The 20,355-nt window shown below is 49.3% G+C and overlaps 7 protein-coding genes across 7 annotated transcripts; 3 read left to right on the forward strand and 4 right to left on the reverse strand.

Annotated features, from left to right (window-relative positions):
- Window positions 1-47: 47 nt before the first annotated feature.
- On the reverse strand, window positions 48-5,770 carry FOBCDRAFT_231262 (uncharacterized protein). Its single transcript, XM_059609858.1, has 8 exons — window positions 5,082-5,770; window positions 2,481-5,014; window positions 2,145-2,434; window positions 1,755-2,097; window positions 1,319-1,707; window positions 1,161-1,267; window positions 724-1,106; window positions 48-672 (listed from the first exon to the last, which is right to left on the reverse strand). The coding sequence occupies exons 1-8, from the start codon at window positions 5,512-5,514 to the stop codon at window positions 355-357; spliced, it is 4,797 nt and encodes a 1,598-aa protein (XP_059465805.1). The 5' UTR covers window positions 5,515-5,770; the 3' UTR covers window positions 48-354.
- A 575-nt stretch (window positions 5,771-6,345) lies between these two features.
- Window positions 6,346-8,937, reverse strand: FOBCDRAFT_231263 (Anp1-domain-containing protein). Its single transcript, XM_031189984.3, has 5 exons — window positions 8,395-8,937; window positions 7,619-8,298; window positions 7,239-7,558; window positions 7,090-7,185; window positions 6,346-7,032 (listed from the first exon to the last, which is right to left on the reverse strand). Exons 1-5 carry the CDS (start codon window positions 8,505-8,507, stop codon window positions 6,616-6,618), a joined length of 1,626 nt encoding a protein of 541 aa, XP_031033969.2. The 5' UTR covers window positions 8,508-8,937; the 3' UTR covers window positions 6,346-6,615.
- A 1,760-nt stretch (window positions 8,938-10,697) lies between these two features.
- On the forward strand, window positions 10,698-11,622 carry FOBCDRAFT_206299 (3' exoribonuclease family, domain 1-domain-containing protein; the record flags this gene model as incomplete). The annotated part of the gene is made up of 2 exons (XM_031189986.2): window positions 10,698-10,815; window positions 10,889-11,622. The coding sequence occupies 2 exons, from the start codon at window positions 10,698-10,700 to the stop codon at window positions 11,620-11,622; spliced, it is 852 nt and encodes a 283-aa protein (XP_031033971.1).
- An 801-nt stretch (window positions 11,623-12,423) lies between these two features.
- FOBCDRAFT_52281 (uncharacterized protein) lies at window positions 12,424-15,659 on the forward strand. The gene has a single exon (XM_031189987.3). The coding sequence runs from the start codon at window positions 12,680-12,682 to the stop codon at window positions 15,557-15,559; it is 2,880 nt and encodes a 959-aa protein (XP_031033972.2). The 5' UTR covers window positions 12,424-12,679; the 3' UTR covers window positions 15,560-15,659.
- Window positions 15,660-15,759: 100 nt separating this feature from the next.
- Window positions 15,760-18,213, reverse strand: FOBCDRAFT_144893 (PAXNEB protein-domain-containing protein; the record flags this gene model as incomplete). The annotated part of the gene is made up of 3 exons (XM_031189989.3): window positions 15,760-16,616; window positions 17,072-17,719; window positions 17,775-18,213. 3 exons carry the CDS (start codon window positions 18,211-18,213, stop codon window positions 15,760-15,762), a joined length of 1,944 nt encoding a protein of 647 aa, XP_031033974.3.
- A 196-nt stretch (window positions 18,214-18,409) lies between these two features.
- Window positions 18,410-19,143, forward strand: FOBCDRAFT_52297 (uncharacterized protein). Its single transcript, XM_031189990.3, has 2 exons — window positions 18,410-18,868; window positions 18,947-19,143. The coding sequence occupies exons 1-2, from the start codon at window positions 18,528-18,530 to the stop codon at window positions 19,050-19,052; spliced, it is 447 nt and encodes a 148-aa protein (XP_031033975.1). The 5' UTR covers window positions 18,410-18,527; the 3' UTR covers window positions 19,053-19,143.
- Window positions 19,132-20,285, reverse strand: FOBCDRAFT_143782 (NUDIX hydrolase domain-like protein; the record flags this gene model as incomplete). Its single annotated transcript, XM_059608166.1, has 3 exons — window positions 19,132-19,220; window positions 19,255-20,192; window positions 20,245-20,285. The coding sequence occupies 3 exons, from the start codon at window positions 20,283-20,285 to the stop codon at window positions 19,132-19,134; spliced, it is 1,068 nt and encodes a 355-aa protein (XP_059465806.1).
- Window positions 20,286-20,355: the final 70 nt, after the last annotated feature.

Here is a 20,355-nt window from a genome sequence, read left to right on the forward strand (position 1 = left end):
AATACGCTGCAATAGAGTCTCCTTTCAAACCATAGCTATCAATCAGTCTATATCGGGCCTTTGGGATATGCTTGCAAGATCAACGCGAGAATTTGTATTACAACTGTTTGATACTGGTGGATGAATTCTAGTTCAAGCGTTTATGCCCCCTGTTTATCTCAAGCAAACATCTGTCAATCTAGCTCTTGGAGCCGATGATAGAGGCGTTCTATTTGTCATTTTGTACAAAGTCCTCTGTCAAGTAAACATCTAAAGTGCACAGTAGATCCCATCCAAACGCCGATGCGCAGATATATTGGTAACATAATCTTGATGACTCTGACTTTTCCCAGTCTCCTCCGAGCGAAGCAAGATTTATTCTTCAGCAACTTTTTCTGTCGTGGCTGGGTCTTCAGTAATCTGGTCCTCTTCAATCTCAGTCTTCTTCTCGATCTCTTTTTCCTTCTCCGGAAGCTGTGCCGACACTTCAGTAGTCTGGTTGTCTGTCTTGTTCTCGTTCGGGGGCTCATCAAGAGCGAGTTCGCCACGGAGTTCAGGCAGGAATCGATCTATGCGCTTCCAGGTCTCTGACCAAAGTTCCTCCTTCGACGGATCTATGTGGGGTGACACAAGATACTTACTACTGGCCATAAACAGCAGCACATTCTTGAGGTTCTCACGAACAGCCTCCTCCTACTATTTGTCAGTGCCTGTATCATTGCAAAGCTGGGTAGGTTAACTCACAAGACTGTCACCCTGGCCACTGTTCATAAGACGATCCATAATCTCAATGATCTTGATCCAGAGATCCAGCATTCCGTCCCATTCTGAGAGGAGTACCATATACTGAAGAAAGACTTTGCAAAGAAGAGAGGCAGACTGGACTCTCATCTCGCTCATTCCATCTCGATCGGACAGAAAGACCTCAGGCTTGAGCAGCTGAATGATTAATGGAAAGAGAACCTTGCCAAAAATAGCAGTCCACTCTTTAGGGTCACTGCAGGTCAACTCTGGGGACAGAAGAGATCGTTGAAGAGCGGAGAAGGCAAGTTGTCGGACATCTCTGCATGGGTTTGCGCACTGAGTGGTTAAAGCCTGGAAAATTGGCAGCCAATATGCAGACCAGGCTGTGGATTTGTTAACATGGCAATTGGAATAATAGTGTTTGAAGGATGACACACCTTCACTGCTCTCAAGCTGAGACTGTTGCATGAGATGTGGGATCCGATCCGTCAAATTATAAAGCATGTTGACAGCCTTGGAGCCTCGGCTAACTGCTTCCGCATTGCTGGGATCATATCAGTGTTATGTTCAAAGCTTGGGGTTTGTAAAGTTTTACCCTTTTTTGTCTTGCTTGGAGGGGGCTAGCCTTTGGGGTCTAGGGCTTCGGGTCTGCATATTAGGTTGCCGAGGGGTGGCAGCGGAGGCAAAGTCGTTCAGAAGGGATATTGCTGCCTCGTAGTTATCTGCCATAATAGCTGGAGGGGTTCCAGCAGTTCCCTTCTCCAAAATTTCGAACACAAGTGCTGCTGATTCCGGACGTTGAGCCAAGGCTCGCAGTATTGCCCAAAAGTCAGGGGATGTCATCATTTCTCGTTTCAACGGGCCAGACTCCTCGATGCAAAGCGAAAGGCCCTGCAACACAAGATCCGAATTCTTCCCCAAAGCCTCTTGTGGCAAAGTCGAGATCGTGTGAAGCAGAAATGGAACATTGACAAAGTCATGATCCTTATATGATTAGCTTCAAGTTCAAAAGCGTTTGCTAGAAAACTTACATAGCTGATATTGAGTAGCTTGAGAGCATAGAAAGACGCCCGGGAAACTGTAATGGCATGGTATCGGGCTGGATCGCGAAGAACCCCTTGTAGCGTGTCGAAGACAACTTTACCCATGCTCTCGATGGATTCTGCATCCCGTGACGCCAAGAGTGTACAGAACTCTAGGATATACGCAACACTTGGATCGTACTCCAAATGCCCCGGCGGTCGAACGTGACCATTCGTGGGAGACGTAGGCAAACTTTCATGCTTGACACTAATTACGGTGGTGTTAGAATCCTCGGGGAGTTGATCAACAAGTGTTTCGACGATGACTTTAGCGACAGATGGGCTCAGGTTACTTTCAGATAATTAGCTTGATCCTGACTATACACACGTACAACTTACGCAATATTTTCAAACACCGCAGTCATCTTGCATGATTTGATACAATCGATGGTACAAAGTGTGCTTTCCAGCTCCTCATCGGATGGTTCAGGGGGGTCGTCGGCAGCATAACTAGAAATGTATGATGTGAAGGCCGAAAAGAAACCAGTGTCCGCATTCCTCGCTACTCGATCGATGACTTGTGATGGTGTTTGCAGTGGAATGGGGGGCAGCGGTAGGCCTGGCAGATTGCTTGGGGAAAATGGCGAAATGAGCGAGTTGGTAAATAGATTGAGCCATATGCGAATCATCTGTCAATGTGAGCATCCATCCAACTGAAAAGACTTGATTACTCACATATTTCCAACTCCTGTGTATAAGGTTTTCACTTCCAGTAACGACACGGAACAACACAAGAGTCGCAAGTTGGGCCCTGAAATCCCTACCGAGCTTAACAGCGAGTTCGCTTACCATGACGCTACCATCCCCTGCCTGAACTTCAGTGTTCAGGGAAGTGTTGAACTGTGTTTCGGTTGCCAACGTCGACATGTGGCTCAGACAATAAACAATCTGATCAAGAGCTTCCGAGTTCTGATATTTGGTGGCAATGCGAGCGCATTCATCGAAACCAGTGACGATTCGAGCGAACACGGCATCATCTGTGGCGGACATGAATACATAGGACAGCGTAGAAACGATAGGTTTCCAGGTCGTTGCAAACATATCAGCATCATAAATGTTTGTATCGCATATTACAAGGTTACCTGCTGACTCTGTCTTGAGAAGCAGTTCTCTCCATGCATAGTCAAAGGCATGCTTGTTATCATGTTCATCGGGCAGGATGATTTCGTTGGACTTGATGGACTGGTAGATAGTCTGCAGATACTCTGGAGCAAAGTTTTGGCCGTTGTTGGTTCCCCTGAGGTTTCTTGCGAAATCCTCCAACGTCATGCGTTTCTTGGCGTCCAGGTTGGGGTTATGTTGATCAGTATTCAACAGGATGATGGCATACGTCAAGATGTACACTGCATCCTTGTCTGCGACTTCGCCAGTAGTATCGTGGGAGCAAAATTTCTCAGAGAAAGCTTCCACGATCGTAGCAATCAAGGGCGCCTCTCCGGGGAGTCGGAATGACTCCAAGAATTGTCTAAGTGCCTCGTCAACTCGCTTACCAGAAAAGTCGAAAAGGTCCAAGAAAGCTCCAAGAATTTCTTCATTGCCTCTCTTAGATATGAAGTCGCCAAGGACCTTCTTATTGACCCGTGAAGTGCCTTTAAGAAACTTAGCGACAGCAACAGGATCTGTGGCGTCCTTAATGATGCCCTGTGCTTCCAGATAGCCCAGACCTGCCTTCGGCTTCTCGTTGAACTTGCTTGCTCCCTTGACAATAATTTTCTTCTTTCGCCGTTGCTCCCTTAATGTCACAGGGTCAGGAAAGTCTTCATAAACAGGATCTTGATCAAGTCTTTCGGCAATAAACTGGATATATCGGAGCAGAGCATCAAGACAGAGCGGAGGGACGCTTGTGGTGCTCCAGGTTGCAGAATCAGGGAGAGCATTTCTGGAAAGAAGACCAATCATGTCTTCACAGAGATCTGCCCGGTCAACATCGCAATCGTAATTAATGAAGAGCTCCGCCATGAATGTCGGCATGCGCGACAAGACCCCAACACTTTCTACCATAGCCTGGCGTGCATCTGGCTTCCGGGATCCACCCTCCAGGCCAAGTTTTTGACGGTCCTTGACAGGGACTGGGGTCGATCGGCCACTGCTGGGCTGTGATGACTGTGAAGGTTTGACTAGTTTGGGTGTCTGTGGGATGCCAGCATAGAGAGAGGGGTCGATACCGGGCTCGCGGGGTATCTCAACCTTTGGGTGTAAACAAGCTACCAGGTAAGATAGGAACAGCTCCTGTTGCAGCTTAAGTACTCCACGACAAGTGGCCAACAGCGTACCGGCAACAACTAGCGACTCCTCGAGAATTGCCATGTTGTCAGACCTTACCAGCTGAAACAGATAACAGCACAATCGGTCCTCCGCGATGCCTGCCAAGGCAGGATGTCGAGAGATAAAGGGTCCAGCAACCTCAAGGGCGACGTGAATAATTCGTAATGCCATAACCCGCATTGTATCGGTGTGCTGTCGATCTTGGGGGTCCAGGAAGTTCACCAATACCCGGAATAACTCACGAACGGAAGGGAGGGAGTAAGGCCTAAGATCCACAGACTCCGTCTCCTCTGTCACGTCGCTTGTAGTTGCCAGTGCCGTTTCAGAGGTGGCCGTGGTGTCCCTGCTGCTGCGTTCGGGGTCTGGGGTAGGTATTCCAGGTACCTCCAGGCTCTCAGGTTCGGCAGACAGTCCTCCTGCTTCAGGAGCGGGGTTTTCCATTCTGACACTATCGCGATCGTCATCAACTTGCTGATCCAAGGCGTTTGCGTCATCGCCAGCTTCAACCTCGAGGTGTTTCACGTCTTCGAATATGATTTGGCACATCCTCACCATAGAGGCTTCAGCAGTACGGCGCAAAACGGGGGAGAAACGAGGCTGTGAGCATATCGCAAGGCCGCGACCCATCATGTCGCAAACGCTCTCGTCGCTCAGAATATCTCCACCCGGACCAGACATCATATCCTCCATCAGATTCAGAATCATGAGAAGAACAACCTCGACTTGGCCTGAATCACTGATATCGAACTGACAATGTGTAACGGCACTGGACAGAGATTGCATAGCCAATGCAAACCGTGGTGACTCGGGGCAGATGAAACCATAAGCCAGAAACTTCCTTAAAGCACCTAGGGCCAAGATGGTGATCGGGGCGGCGGTACCCTTGGTTTGTATAACGTGGAGGAACGGGGCGAGGATCGCAGGGGCGTCGAATGACCGGATATCTAGAAGGGAAATGTCAGCCATCATGGGTGAAGAAAGGAGTAATAGCGACTAGTTGGCCAGCCATACCTTTAACACCGGCAAGCTCATGCCTTAGTTTCCCAAAGCCAGCAATCATGGGGTTATCTTGCATGCTCTTTCCCCTCTGCCCACGAAGACCCCAGCGGTTGGTAAGGCCATCATGGGAAGCATCACCGCTGATACTCGCCGCGGGGCTCTTGCTTCGTCCACGTGGTGAAGGACTGGGAGGTCCAAGCTGTACGGGATTCGGGCTTCCACCAAGAATAGCGGAAACGGATGAATGTGGAGAGCGAGCATGCTTCTGGATAGCGGAAGTTATGGAGATGCATTCCGAAATGACAAGCGACACGGGGTCAACTGCGACGGACACAGGTCGGCTTCGATACTGCATCCGTACAGGGAGCGCGCGGTTCTCGAAACTCGAAACTCCCGATGGCCTAGGACTCTCCATAGTCAGAGACGATTGTTCATCGCGACTCATGATATTGCAGGTTCGTAATCGTTGGTGATGGTTTGCGACTTGATGATTGACCCAAATTCGGGGGTGACTGAAGAAGGTCCGAAATATCGTAGAAACCCGATGCTACGCTTGCTGGTCAATCGAACACAAAGCGAAAGGAAGACTCTTCGGAGGAAGCACCACGTCTCCAGCGAAACGAAAAGGGGAATCGTTTGTGGCCGAGTTTGCTCGAGAGAGTTCCGAGGTTGGATGATAAAGACAAAGTCGCAACGTAGCGTACCTACGGCTAAGATACCTTAGGTAGCTAAGGCAAGGTACCACTTAACTTTATGCCAAGATCTTAGAAGCTGCGCGCTGTCCTTCTCCAGGTGTCGCCCCATGCCTACGCTGATTGGCCAGCTGCCACCATCTGTCCTGGCCCCTTGAAAGACATGCACGGCTGGAGGCTGGATGAAAAAAATTTGGAAATAATATTGAAAATAGCAAAATATTCAGCCCGATTTCGTTCATCACATTATCAATTCGACTCGCAACAAAAAATGGCAGGAAGACCGGTCTTGCCTTTAAGCCTGAGCTTGATCCCAAACTCCCACTGACTCCCTCCCTGCCTAATCTGTATAGGTACAGTTCCACCTCGGGCAGTATGAGAAAAGGGGCTCATTTATTTGCAAACTTCCATGTCTATAAAGATACGACAATTGAAGGATTGCATGAATGCATCAAGAATTTACGAGAATGCTAACACATTCCTTAGAAATAAACCTTCCGGGAAGCTCTACTTACATGAGGCCCTATCCTGTATAAAAAATAAAAATAAAACTAAACCAAAGTCAGTATGCTTTATTTTTTCTTCATGTTTGTCCACAACAGTATAGTAATCATTAAAGCGTATGATTTTTTGTCTTCTTTGATATTGATAACGAGTAGCCCTTCCCAACCAAACGCCAATGACATGCCAAAGGGGATCTACCAATGGTCACACCTTTTAACTGTCTGCCGTTCTCCGCCTAAGCGTACAAACTCACAACCAACGACTCCGATGACATCCATTCTATTATACAGCAAGTAGATATCGTATGCGATCAAGGAAACAAGACCAGAGAAGATATTAACGGAAACTCTTTAAGCAGCTGCATTACCGACTTGCTGAGCGGCCCCTGGGTTGGCTTTGGGCGCATCTTGTGCACCAACAGCAGCTCGTTTGTCTCCCTCTTGAACAGCTTTGCCTTCTTGTCTTGCTGCGTTACCCTCCCGCTTGACCACATGCGCTTTGATGTCGCCTTGAGCGGCATTACCTGAGCCCGCCTTGGCTTGGTTGCCAGAGCCAGGTTGTTGATTATGGGGCTGGGCCAACCCATCTCGGCTGGGAGCTTTCTGTGTGTCTTTGACAGGCTTTGGCTGAGCTGCCAGATTCTGCATCTCTTGCTTATCCTTCTCCCACTCATTCCGGGTGTCACTATACTCTTCTTTGATCTTTTGTTGGTTCTTTTTCTTCTCTTCTTCTTGCTTTTCCCGGGCAAGTCGTTCCCGCTCCATCTCCTACACTCGGTGTCAGTATACAAGAATTTTTGTTTACTATAGCAGAGGGACACTCACCTCCATATGGCGGATATCATCCACACTAGGCTCATACAAATGCCAGATGGTATAATGAGGTAGACCAATGACTGAGTACCCCATTCTCTTGGACATCTATTTTATACATGTTAATGATGGCCGTTTTGGTAGGGTATCTGATTTCTTACCTTGCCGAAACCTTCTGTTTCGGCGTGCTTCTCGAAACTGAAGGCTGGAAAGTGAACACCGGATCGGAAGACTTTGGCTTTTGCCAGGATACTGACACCCCCAACACCATCAATTTCCATTTCCATGTCGGGATCACCAAAAGGATCACGGAGGTACGCTAAATGAGGGCGCCAAGTGGCATATTCGGCATAACCTTCAACAATGACAGCATCCTCATCAAGTGTGTCGGCGAGGGCCAAAGCTGTCTCAGACTCCTGCCATGAGTTCAAATCGTAGGGCTGTTCACCGCCAAGCCAGTCAGGCAACGGTCGCCAAACATCTGGACAGAAGTCAGAAACTGGGGTTCATCTCCAGACATTTTTACTTCAGGTAAACCTACTGGGAACGATGACGTCCTTGTTATGGCGCATGAGATCCTCCAAAATGGTGAAAGGTGCCGTTTCAACATCTACGTCGCGCCAATAAACCCAGGAGTGGTACGGCCGCAGAGCTGCGCTCAGAAGCCAATTTCGGGCTTGCGCCATCAGCTTTCGTCGGCTTGCCTGAGCAGCGAATCCGTGACGACTTTCAACATCCTGGTTGACCTTCTGCCCGAAGTCTTTCTCAATGATTGAGATCTCCCCGTATGGTTGCTTAGGATCCTGGTCGGCTTGGATGGCCTCCAAACTCTCAGAAAGAACCTTTAGAGTATTGTCTTTGGAATCGGACACGAGAAAGGCAAGGTCGATCAAGTGGTGCGGATATGTGAGATTGCGCATATGAGAAAAGAACATTCCCAAGTGCGCTTCGGCATCACGAAGTGGTACACATAACAGAATGCGCTCTTCGCGTTCCCAGCCACGAGCAGTGCCCTGGACGGTGGTCAAGTCGTAGTATCGAACTGTCTCAAGCTCTGGTGCACCACCAGCAGAAAGGAGCCCGAAAGACACCAGCGAAGCCACGGGGCTGGAAGGCCAAAGCCAGAGACTAAAAACGAACAGTATCGCCGCTAAAATGCATAGGCGGACGAGAAGCTTATTGCGACGCCGTTGGGCAGGCGTCAAAGTGCGCGGCTGGAACCTAGTTGAGACGTCTTGTCAGCTAATTGCCATAAGTCTTTGCGACGCCAGTAGTGTACGGGTCATGAGTCGATATTTTCAGGAGAGGAAATCGTACTTGTGGGGGGAGATGTCAAAAGTATTGCCACGAGGATAGCCATTCGAAAAGGCGGCGGCATGATGCCGGGGCATCATCTTTGAATTGGAGCCTGGCAAGTCATAGGATGGCATTGACAGCTTTTGCGCAGAGACGCTCTGCGGCGCGTCGATCGAGAGTGATGGATAGCAGAAACTGCTTCGAAGAAACTGGTGGGCGAAGGGACTGGAAGGTCTCGAGAGCGATCGAATAGGTTGCGCTTTGAAGGTTGATAGGGGATATGAGGCTAAGTTCAGGGTCCAAATAGTGCTGCTGGCTTTAACGTCTGCATCAAGCGCCCGATCCCTGTCGTCCCCAAAATGGTTTGTTGACGGCTTTGGTCGCTTTCAACTGTATCGTATCGTTTCTCGTAGGCGTCGTCGCAATAAATAGATATGTGCTGTGATGCGTGGTGCAAGGGCAAGGTGGCTCCAATGCCGACCAAGATACTTTAGCAACGTAGCTTGGGGAATGGGGATACGAGGTCTTGCGTGCCAGGGCGAAACGAGTGCTGTGAAATGCATGTGTTCAGTTGCTCTTAGTCAAGGGAAGGGGTTGAGGGGTTCTTTTGATTGGGCCACTTGACATTAACTCGTTTAAGACAGTGGAGGCTAAGGTAGATTGAATAGGCCATTCTGAACGCCGATACGATCCACACAGCTTGTATCTAAAAATGGGATCCTGTCAGATTACGATATAAACCTGAATAGCTACAGATCAACCACAAGTTATCGGTGGTAATGGATGTATTTATGGAGAGCTATTCTCAACCGACTGAAGGGCCTGAGCTGAGGTTACATTAAGAGACTACCCATAGGCAGAAACAATTGCATGAAGCAGTCGATGAGAAGTATCCAACAAGTCAAGCATGACAATTTCTTGTTTCTCATCAAACTCATTCCCATTCGTTCAGCGTCTTCCAGACGCTACTGATATCACAACTGGCAAGCCAACTCGGGCTTCGAAGCACCTGAAGATTTGAGGACAGGCACGAGAAAGAAGGTCGGATTCAAAAAGCGAGGTTTATTTATTATCACTATGAAAGGCAACTATTACACTCAGATACTAACTTACCGCACTGTCGATTTAGCATAAGCCTGTACAAAATGCTGAGGGCACTGATCGCTGTGAGGAATCTGCACCCGTTAGCCATTGTTCAAAGCCAAGGCTAGAATCGGACGAAGAGTATAGAGAAGCAAAAGGAGCGTGTGATAGGTCAGACAAGCCGGTTTACTCAGTCATCTCGACCGGCCCAGGATACTGATAACCCAAAACGGGCTACCAGCAGCCCGAACACTGGAGTCTTCATAACACTCGAGAGAGCAACTCCACAACCAGTCATCGACTCTCATAGAAAGCCTACGGTGCGGGAGGGTGACTTGGTCAAGAAGAAGTCGTTGAATGGATAGAACTTGTGTCATCATGCAACACAACTCCTTTGCCCTTGCATCTTCGCAGTGAACTTACCAATGTTTCATCAAGCATCGAGGTCAAGCCAAATAAAGCTGGGACAAGACTCGGAGGGGAAGAAGATAATTAACTTGGGACTTGTTTGATAGTTAGCTTGGGATCGAAACAAGCGGCGGTAATATTGAAAGAGGAGGTAAGATGTGTATCAGAGATCTTGGTTTGGTAATTGGGAGTCATCACAATGGTTCAGTAGCAGAACTGAATGAAAGGTTTTCTCATCATCGACATGGGAAGGAGCTTGTGCTTGAGTGGAAAGGGAAAATCTGACTAACCTTGTATGGTTCTTCACCACTGGTAATTGGAGGTGGTAGCAAAAGGAATAACGTCTTTTGTGATGTTAGCATTGCCCCATCACCGATATCGTGTGAAAGAAGAAGAATCGTATGGTGCTCAGATGGTAGTGCATGTTGTTCAAACGCTCAGGTTTCGCGGGAACAGTGGTGTGAAGGATCATCGTTGCGCGTGTGGGAAAACGCAGCGGCGCGTCACGTACCTCGTTAAATCGGCATCATCGAGAAGCCTTGCTGCTCATTCAAGTTATACCACGACATGTTTGAACAAGAAAACCAAATTTAGTTTTGTTCTGCTTGCCGAAGGCATTCGTTGACAGAAAGCAGGCTCTCGATGTATGAAGGAGAGGAAGTTCAGAGCTCTCGAAGCAGGCCCACGAGAAAATTTGAAGGGTAAGAAGATGGAGCCGCTGATGACTAAGCGTCGTAGCGCCCCGTTTAATGCATCGATGAATTTCAACCCACTCCAGGTAAAATCCATGCCCTCAGATTGAGAGATCTTGGAGACAAGGAATAATTATCGAAATGGCGGACCGACGACGCATTAATGGCCCTGGAGGTGTCACAGTGGCACCTGTTTATGAAGCCGATGAGTTAGCTGTTTCCATTCGGACTCGCGCTCCAAATGGTATTAGGTCACAATGTGAGTTTCCAACCCTTCTCTAAGCAACTTGTAGTCGTCTATTGTGAAGAGTTGACTGATATCATTTGACTAGATTTGCAGACTGGGTTAACCCCATCCGCTTCTGGATCGGCGTACCTAGAAATTGAATCACAGCAAGATTCTAGTAGTAAGGGCATGAAACTTTCATGCACCGTTCATGGGCCTAGATCTCTACCTCGATCAGCGCCCTTCTCCCCTCACATGGTCCTCTCTACACATGTCAAATACGCACCTTTTGCAACACGTCAAAGAAGGGGTTATTTACGCGATTCCACCGAGCGTGACTTGAGCACACATCTCGAAGCAGCTCTCAGGGGCGCCCTCATTGCAGACCGTTGGCCCAAGAGTGGAGTGGATGTGGTTGTCACCATTATTGAAGGAGATCAAGCCCGTCAAGTAGCTGTGGAACAGGGAAGCGAGGAATGGGACATGATGAACGTGCTTAGCGGCTGCATCACTGTTGCCGCCGCCGCTCTCGCGGATGCTGGTATTGACTGTGTCGATACTGTCTCTGGAGGTGTTGCGGCTTTGGTGCCTGGGGCGGACAATGATGAACCCATCATGGTGCTCGATCCAGTTCCTTCTGAACATTCACAAATTCTCGCAGCTTGCTGTGTGGCCTATCTCCCCTCCCGGGACGAAATCACAAATCTCTGGCTGAAGGGAAGTTTGCCGTCATCAGACGCCAGTCTGCATCGAGACCTCGTCGCCCGTGCCGTACATGCAAGCAAAGGAGCCAACCTTGCAGTAGCTACATCACTCAAAGAATCGGTCATCGTGGGTTGATTGGATAGTAGGTCAGCATATTACTCAACTTCATGGGTGTTTCCAGGCGTTCAATCAATCATACCATCACGGGCTACGTCGACTAAAAAGGCCAGCTTGTTGACTTCGTTGTGCTCGATTAAGGCAATACCACTGAATTCCTTCGCCTTATGCGGGCATGTCATGGGCTTTCTTTGACTGGATAGTCCTGGCTCGAAATGGTCTCGTAGGACACAACTTTCGGACGAAGAGGACAATTGATCTTCTTTGAAGCATCATAAAACATCGTTGAGAATGAAGGCAAGGGAAAGGAGATAGGCAAACTGTCGGGAAAGTTCAGACATCAAGAGTCAAGCATATTTATCTTATAAGAAGATACCCCTGAGGCTCCTGTCCTGCTGAATAACCTATGGACCTTTGCCTGATAGAAACGCTAGACCCAGCAGGATGTCAGCTCTTTCGGGGTAGTGTCAGACGGTGTTGAGAAAACTTATCCAGTGGACGTGAAAGGACGAGATAATGAGTAAGCCAGCTTTAATATCATGTCCTAGAATTGAGCGTAGTTACCCTAAGGTACACCATGCTTGAAACTCCTGAGAGCTACTAAGCCTAGTCTGGCGCCGAAATCGGGACCACTTCCCGTGGGTTGATGCAGGGGACCTGAGGTGGGTACATCACGTCCTTTTAACAACACTGTGCATGACTGTGCAAGCACTCCTACAGCTGTTTGGCTGCTACAGTGGGCCCCAGAGGACGCGCTAGTATCCGTGAGTCCAACTCAGTCTGGGCTTTGTCTTGACCTGGCAGGTACATCGATAGTCCATAGTTTCCGCATGTTACCACCTCCACCTCGATGTCAACACTGAGGTCGCTCAGTGCCTTGCCTCATCATCGCTTCCCCAGACCAACAAACCACGCTTCAAACAAGGACACTTCACAATGTCCTCGGCGAAACCCAGTGACTCGTTATCAAAATAACGCTCCTGCGACCGACACGTTTATTTCGCAGCTTTCATTTTCCTTAACTTGCCTTCCATTCTCTTCCGACAACTTCGTGCCCGATAGTTCTCCTTAGGCCATGGCCGACGAGTTCGTCCCCTCTGCGCCATCACCCCTCACCAGCTTCACAACCAACACAGGGTTTGGTGCTGCCAATGCATCTGGTCCGTGGTACAATCCTGCTGTCTGGACTGTCAATGTGACACGCTATGCGCCCATACTAGAGGACCTTGTCTGGGCCGGACCGCGATTCGTTAAGAAACTTGGATCTTACATTTCTGTGCCCGAACATCTCGAGACGACGACCGACAATTCGAATTACATACCAGCAGTAGTCGGCGCGAATACCATACTTGCTGAGGCCGACCCGACTATTCAGAACATAATGGAGCCTTTGTTAGGTGCAGGGGGGTCTGAGACAGCGACCACTGCTCCCATAGGACGGGTACCCGTCGACAGTGTCCGTAGCTTAGGCAGTGTCTTTGGATATGCCACCAGCAAGTGGGCTTTGTGTTGCATAGCTATGGCAGTCATACTTAACCGGACACACATATTCGCTGCCACTCGACGACGCCTACGCTTGCGATGGCCGACAAGACTCTTATTACGATTCGTTCCTATCGTCCTATTGGTAATACAGGCGCGCCAGTTACTTCAATCTATTCAATGCCAGACCTCATCCGACTTTTCCGAGCTACGATGGGGTAACGCAAGCAAAAGCTCGGACTTGATGTTCTCACACCGAAACGCCTTTCTCAACTCTCTGAGTTCAATTTTACTCTTCTCAGCCTCCGATGAACACTCCTGCATTGCCGTTCGGATGATACCGTCAGATGAATCTGGCTCTGCTCGTAATCTGACCGGCTCTTTGTCCCTGTTGTGGCCTTTGTTCGGAACATTTTGTCTTAGCCAGTTCCTTGAGACCGTTTCCTGTGCCGTGCAGGGGCGTCCTGTCGCACCGGAGACAGGTATGACACTATTTGAACAGTCTCTTGCGTTTGCAGAGGCCGATGCTGCCATCAGTAACCAGCTTGGTTGGAACCTCTTCACTAAAACAACCTCTGCTGATGCCCCAGCCTCAGGGCTTGGAAATGCTATAGCTCTGACTAGGTCAATGGTTATGAGAAGGGTCAACACCTCGCCCGAAGTTCTCCTCGTTGCCTTGCTATCTTCGATGACGCATATTACGAGCCATGTGCTCGGTATCTTCAATCTGCAAGCTAAGTACCGACTAATCAGCACGGGATTCTGGGGTCTCTGCTTTATGGCTAGCATTGTATGGGCAGCCATCTCCTTTGACCTCGACAATCCATCCTCTCAGAGTCTACTCAGATTTCCAACTGTTTGCATCATAGGGTTTGTGCCACATGTCCTTGTTCTACTAGGTATCGCTATATGCCTGTTCATATACGGACTGGCTTTGCTCCTCTCAGCATTCTCTCCCCCTTCGACATCAGACATGGCTTCAATGACCATTCGTCAGCGTCTCATCCATGCCCATGAAAACATGCAGGCGAACGTATCGCTCTCTTCCATTCGCATCACTCGAGAAATGGATTTCTACACGGCTCTACTGCGAACTGGGTTCGGCGCTATCACTATGGCTAGTGAAGCCGTCTACCTAAATGAGGACAGGGGCATCAGTCTAAAACGACGCACCTGGCTGGAAGAGCAGCGGTTTAAGGAGGCCGAGGAGTTGCAAAGAAAACTAATTGGCGGTGGCGGCGGCCTGCCCGACTCGCGATATGATCAGATCGGCGCAATCGGCCTGATTCCCGTGAAAGGGGGCCCATCAATTGCATCCAATGGGTACGCCCGCGAACGTGCTGCTCAGAAGATACCGAAAGGACGCAGTGAGCGCAACCTTCATGCGGGCATTGGGGCGTCTGAAAGGAGTTCTCGTTGGCTTATGGCACTGGAGTTTCTACTCAGTATCAACAAACTTATTGCAAGAATTAGCGCCAAGTCCTTGTTATGGTGTCTTGCGACTCTACGGATCCGATATCAGCCGGCATGGCTCCTTTGGCTTGCTCAGCACCCAAAAAGCATGGACAGCCAGAGCAAAAGCTCTAGTCGTAAACAGTCACGACCAAGAGGACCATCTTCATATAATGATGGACGCATTCCGAAAGAGGAGACGGCAGACATCGAGGCCGAGTTCAGGCGTGTGGGCATTGACCAAGACGAGGAGAGCCTAGATAGGGACCTATACAAATATTGGGTGAAAAACGGCTGGTGGGGATCTGCAGATTCCAGCGGCGACTTTGAACCTCACTCAGATGACGACTTCGACACTACAAGCGTCGTCTCTATGTCGACCGCCGGTGATGGAGTGGATGATTACCAAGCATGGGAGTCAGAAGACGAGAATGACGACGGCCAACGAACACCTACTCAACGATCCCCTCAAATCAGTCGTGAGAGCACGCCTTTCCATGACACCCCTATGCAAATATCCGATCTAGCACGCCTTCTGCATCCCACAAGCCCTGAAGAGCGCGAGGAGGCCATGACCTTGTCTGCCCACCTCCAAAGTGATGGCATCATGACACGCGCCAAATACCGGCGAATGGAGCAATTGCAACGCACTCGAGTCTTGGCCTCCCCGGGATCTGGCCTACTACAGCCCAAAGCCAACATCATGCAACCGGGGCGCAGCACCAAATTAGATCCTGACGAAGAGGAGCATCTTTTGGAACAACTTTTACTATCACGGCGGCAAGCGTTTGCATCTGCGGCATGCTCCGAGACATCATGGGAAAACGGGGGATCGGGTTTTGGAAGCGATGGTCCGCAATGCGTGGTGTGTCAAAGCTCATCCAGGACCATTATTGTCTGGCCCTGTCGATGCCTAAGTCTATGCGACGACTGCCGTGTCTCTCTTGCTATGAACAACTTTGACAAATGCGTCTGTTGCCGCCGGGAGGTTATTAGCTTCAGCCGCGTTTTCGTCCCCTGAGCTCCTGCAAACCCACGATTAAGGGAATCGGTAATGGTTTGTTTGCTGTAATTAAGCACCTGTAGCCTTTGTTCCACTCATTTGCGTTGTTTCATTTTCGGGAGCTGATGGGCATGAATTCACAATGGTCAAGCTTTCACCTGTGACTCAAATCATCTTGTCAGGATATGTTCGGCATAGCATCTATTATATTCAGCTTTTTACATTGCAGCCCATTCGATACTAAAGGTTCTCATCTCTTGGTCATCCCGTGATCCATTCGCTAGTGGCTGTTGTGCCCCTATCAGATACGCCTTCTTCACAGCTGTGGCGAGACGGCCTCCTGCTACGATATCCAAGACGGGAATATCTTCTTCCCATTCATACTGGTTTGCCATGAAATGGGCATGAAACCTCAAGGGATCGCCTGGGTAAACACTATACTTGGCACCAAAGCGAAGACCGGGAGTCGTGTAGTGACCAGAAGTAAGTAGAAAGCCACACAAAGGGCCTTGCGTAGGGTTAGTGGCCTGGTATGTCCGTTCAGCTTCTGAAGAAATCAGCGACCCACTGGATGTTGGGGTGACGCCCAGGGATTTGAGGGCAGATTCCTGCTGATGTACGGCGGGCTTAGTTTCACTAGTGATGGTGTCGTCGTCTGCATTGCTAGGAGGCACACGGCGGGATTTCCCACGCTTCAATGCTCCTTCAGCAACCCTCTTGGCATTCTTTTCAGCAATAACCTGTTGTGCTGTCTGCTTTCTTGTCCTAAGCGAGTCGAGGTATAACTTCCTCGCCTCGGCGTTGTGATTCTGGAGAACATGGTGGTGGGCAGCTACGTCGTCTACAAGATAAGCCACATTCTTATGCAATAACGCTTCAGCCTCCTCCGGCCGGAGTTCAATTGGAAGACCGAGAAAGATATTCTGAGTCGGTTGCTGAGGCGCCGTTCCGGCTAGAGTACCGTTGATATTCTCATTCCGACGCAAGAACGCAGCTGCTTCAGAATCAAAGATGAGATATCGCCCAGCGATCTTGGATATCCGAACAGGGGCTGGGCCTAGAGAAGCCATGGTATCTATTGAAGCATTGTGAGTTAGCGGGCGCTTCGTTGGAGTATAGCGAGCATAAACAAGTGTGAAAAGGACAACATCATAAGTCGTCTTCGTAATTTTATTGTGTGTCGTCACAGAAAATCAGGGGATTGACAGATTAATAAGTGTATAATCATTGTGTCCGAGTCGCGTGGATAAAGTGCGACAAAAAAAAAAAAAAAAAAAAAAAAAAATTCTGACATACCTTTTGAGATTGTTGATGTTGATCAGAAGAAAGAAGAGAAGAGAAGTTTAGAGCTTGGAGCTGCTTTTAGGTGATAAAATTTTTAGGCGAGTGGGGTCGGGAGGAAAAGATAAGATAAGAGTCCTGAGCTTGAGACTCAAAGGCAGGATCACAAAACCAGGTCAATCATTGAATTGTCCTCTCTTCAAAAATCCAAGGTCTCCTTCTTGTGATCGTTGGGTTTGGAAACCTTACTTGGCTCTTCCTCGTCTCCAATCGGTGGTAGACTAAAGGGTGTAATTACCAACCCACTGGAACTGCTCAGCTTGAAAGATAAGTTTTCCCTGTTCCAGGTACCTTCCAGACCGCCTCCCTTTTCGTGGAACACGGGTAAGCTATGAGCACGTAGTAGTCCTTGGCCCTTGTCTTCGTTGCCGGGCTCCCGCACAACTGGAGCTTGGTGTTGCAGAGGAATCAACTCGAGAACTCCATCGGATAGTAACTCCATCCACCGCGTTAGTCCCGTAGAGCGAGGGAACAAAGTAACTGGAATAGTCACAAATGCCGTGACCTGGGTTGAGTACTGTCGAAGGAGTGCTCTCAAAGCATGGAGGAACTTGAGGACCTCTTTGGGTTGACTGGCAGCAGAATTATACAGTGTAGGCGAGAGGAGGCTGGGTACCACGATTCGATGAACTGTAGAAGGTGGCGAGTTCTTGATTTTGGAGGTCACATCGGCAATGAACTTGTGGAAAGGCGTGTTTGTTGGAGATGCCATGGGACCTTCCACTGGGGTTGTGTGAAGCTGACCCTTGATGGCACTGTTTTCAAGACGTTTGGTCAGGTCGAAGCCATGACAAAACGTGCTCGGTGTCTGTCCGGGAGTTGTTGGTGCTTGGGCATCTACAATAAGTCGCAGGTCAACATTACGTCCTTGGAGGGAGCGCAAAGAGCATACCTCTGACTGGAACATTGCGCTGTCCGAGTGTCTCGTAGCGCCAAGCAATCTTCATCTTTTCATCTGATAATGAGGTTGGCTTGCTGCTCTTCTTAGAGCCATCAGGACTGCCAAGACCAGGAAGCTCTCTTCTCCAAGCATCGCCAAATCCCAAGAGGTGAACTTGATGTCCTTGGGCAAGTCCTTCGGCGGCATAGTATCGTAAAAGTACTCCTCCAAAGTCCGTAGTTCCTGTCTCTTCAACGAGCAAGGAAGTGCCCATTGGCATTCCAGCATGACCTGACAAGAGCTGATCCAAAGACTGCGTGCCTGTGGAGGTTGTCAAACGTCCATCTAATGGAGATGGTCTTGTTCCGGGTGCAAGAGACTTCTCTTGTCGAATGATGGGAGATGAAGACCCGGCAGCTCCAATGACGACATTACGCTTGCGAAAAGACATTGTCTTTGTCTTTCGTGTGCGAGTTTCTGAGTGATACTTTTTTTTCCCTCCTCTTTTCAATAAATGGAAAATGCTCTAAGAAGTTAAAGGTAGGTACCTAGGCTGTGATAGAGAGGGTGATATCGTATTGTGTGTGCCCCACCTACAGTCTGAGGTACCTAAGTATCCACCAACTTTTTCCGAGCCGCATCCAAACATTTTCTCTTCTTGATACAAACCAACGACAACGCGAAGATCGTAACGATACAAAGCACTCGCTCTTCCTCCCGCAAGATATCCTAACCGTTCTTCCGTCTTCTTCTCGACTGCCCAACATGGCGAGCGGCGACGCTACTCTCTTCGAAGAATCGTTCACCGTGACTGAGTATGATCAGTCCAAGTACGACCGTGTCGCCCGCATTTCGTGCACTTCAAGCGACTCTCAGACTGTTATGACTCTAGATATCAACATCGAGCTCTTTCCCTGTGCTGTTTCCGACACTCTGCACGTAGTTCTGTCTACTACTCTCTCTCTGGACGGAAGCAAGGAGGACGAGAAGGGCTGGCGAGACGTTGGCAAGGGTGGTGATGCGCCAGCGACAGCTGCCGACCTTTATGACTACGTGTGCCATGGAAAGATCTACAAGTTCGAGGAGACATTCGATGGAAATACCATGTGCGTCTCTTACATGAAGCCCCCTTGTCGTCACCGAGTCTGGAACACACAAGTTTGCTGACTGAATCTAACCTACAGCAATGCCTACTGCTCTTTCGGCGGTCTTCTTATGTCGCTTCAAGGCCCTATCAAGAAACTGACTCCCCTCCGTGTCGACAACGTCTATCTACTCGTCAAGAAATAATCAGAAGCGCCTAAACTTGTCCATTCATCTAGACTATAGCTCTTCGCCACCACTATGGGCTTTTGTGTTACCACTAGCTCTAGGCCACATTAATGATACCCATGCGAAAACCGCCGTGTTGCCTCCAATGATTCTCAAAGTCGAAGACTCTGTCTCGTCTCTGTGAGCCTGGTCTATCAAAATCACAATGAGCGCCAATTACTTTGATGCGGACCTGGGAAAGGAATGTCGCGGCGCACTCTCCACTTGATCTGCTCAATCTCGGGCTCGTTTCTGTCAGTGAGAATTCCATGACGAATGAAAAAGTCGAGGGTGACGAGGGCACAATTGGACTTGAATCGACCCTCAGCGAGATCCGCCTTGACTTGATTAACGTCGCAGAGGTCAAATTTCTCCGCCTCGCCATCTTTGGGTTGAGGGATCACATCGTTGGGAAGCTCGAGATCGTATAACCATTGGCACTCAGGATAAATAAAGCCGCCTTCGCCAACCTGTCCCTCGTCCGTGATGTAGATGTATGTGACGTTGCCGACGAACTTGGCACTCTTGCGAACAATATCATCAGGAAGACTGGCTTCCTCATCAGCCTCGCGAATGACGCATTCGAAGGGGTCCTCTCCTGTCATTAAACCACCTGCCACGGTATTGTCGAGCATGCCGGGAAAGGTTGCCTTGTTCCGAGCACGCGTAGGGACCCAGAGGCGAATGCCATGAGGTGCAGTCTCGTCCTTGACATACGCAATCATGTGAACGCCGTAACGCACCGTGCCAAGCAAGCCTATCGCAGCTCGTTCCATGCTGAACAATAGCTCGCCACTACGTCCGTATACAGGCCAGAGTTCGTCACGCCAGCGACGGAGAAGAGGGAATGTCCCATTCTTCCGCCAATAGTCGGCCAGGGTCGCCGCGCGACGAGTACGTTGTTCCTCCGTAGGTTCCTGAAAGAGCACAATAGTTTTCTTCTCATCGTCGCATTCCATTTTTCCCCTGACCTCTTCAGGGACCTCATGTAGCTCTCTGGCCACACGGTCTAGGATGTACCCAATAGGGTATGTGCCTTGGCTATCTCTCCATACCAGAGTATAGAGCCCGGCATTCATCTTGGTGAAAGCGTCGGGATCAGTCTCGGCATACGGGAACCTTAAGAGATGAGTTACACTTGCATTAGAATGGCAGAGATTTTGGATCATACATGTCGACTTCGTCGATGAGATCGATGCTTGTTTTGGCCATTTTGATGCAGGGACAGATGCTTGAGTTGTTGTGCTGGTGGGATTTTCTTGGTTCGTAACTGATCTGTTAT

This window comes from Fusarium oxysporum, chromosome IX, assembly GCF_013085055.1.
Source record: "Fusarium oxysporum Fo47 chromosome IX, complete sequence".
Taxonomy (NCBI): Eukaryota; Fungi; Ascomycota; class Sordariomycetes; order Hypocreales; family Nectriaceae; genus Fusarium; species Fusarium oxysporum.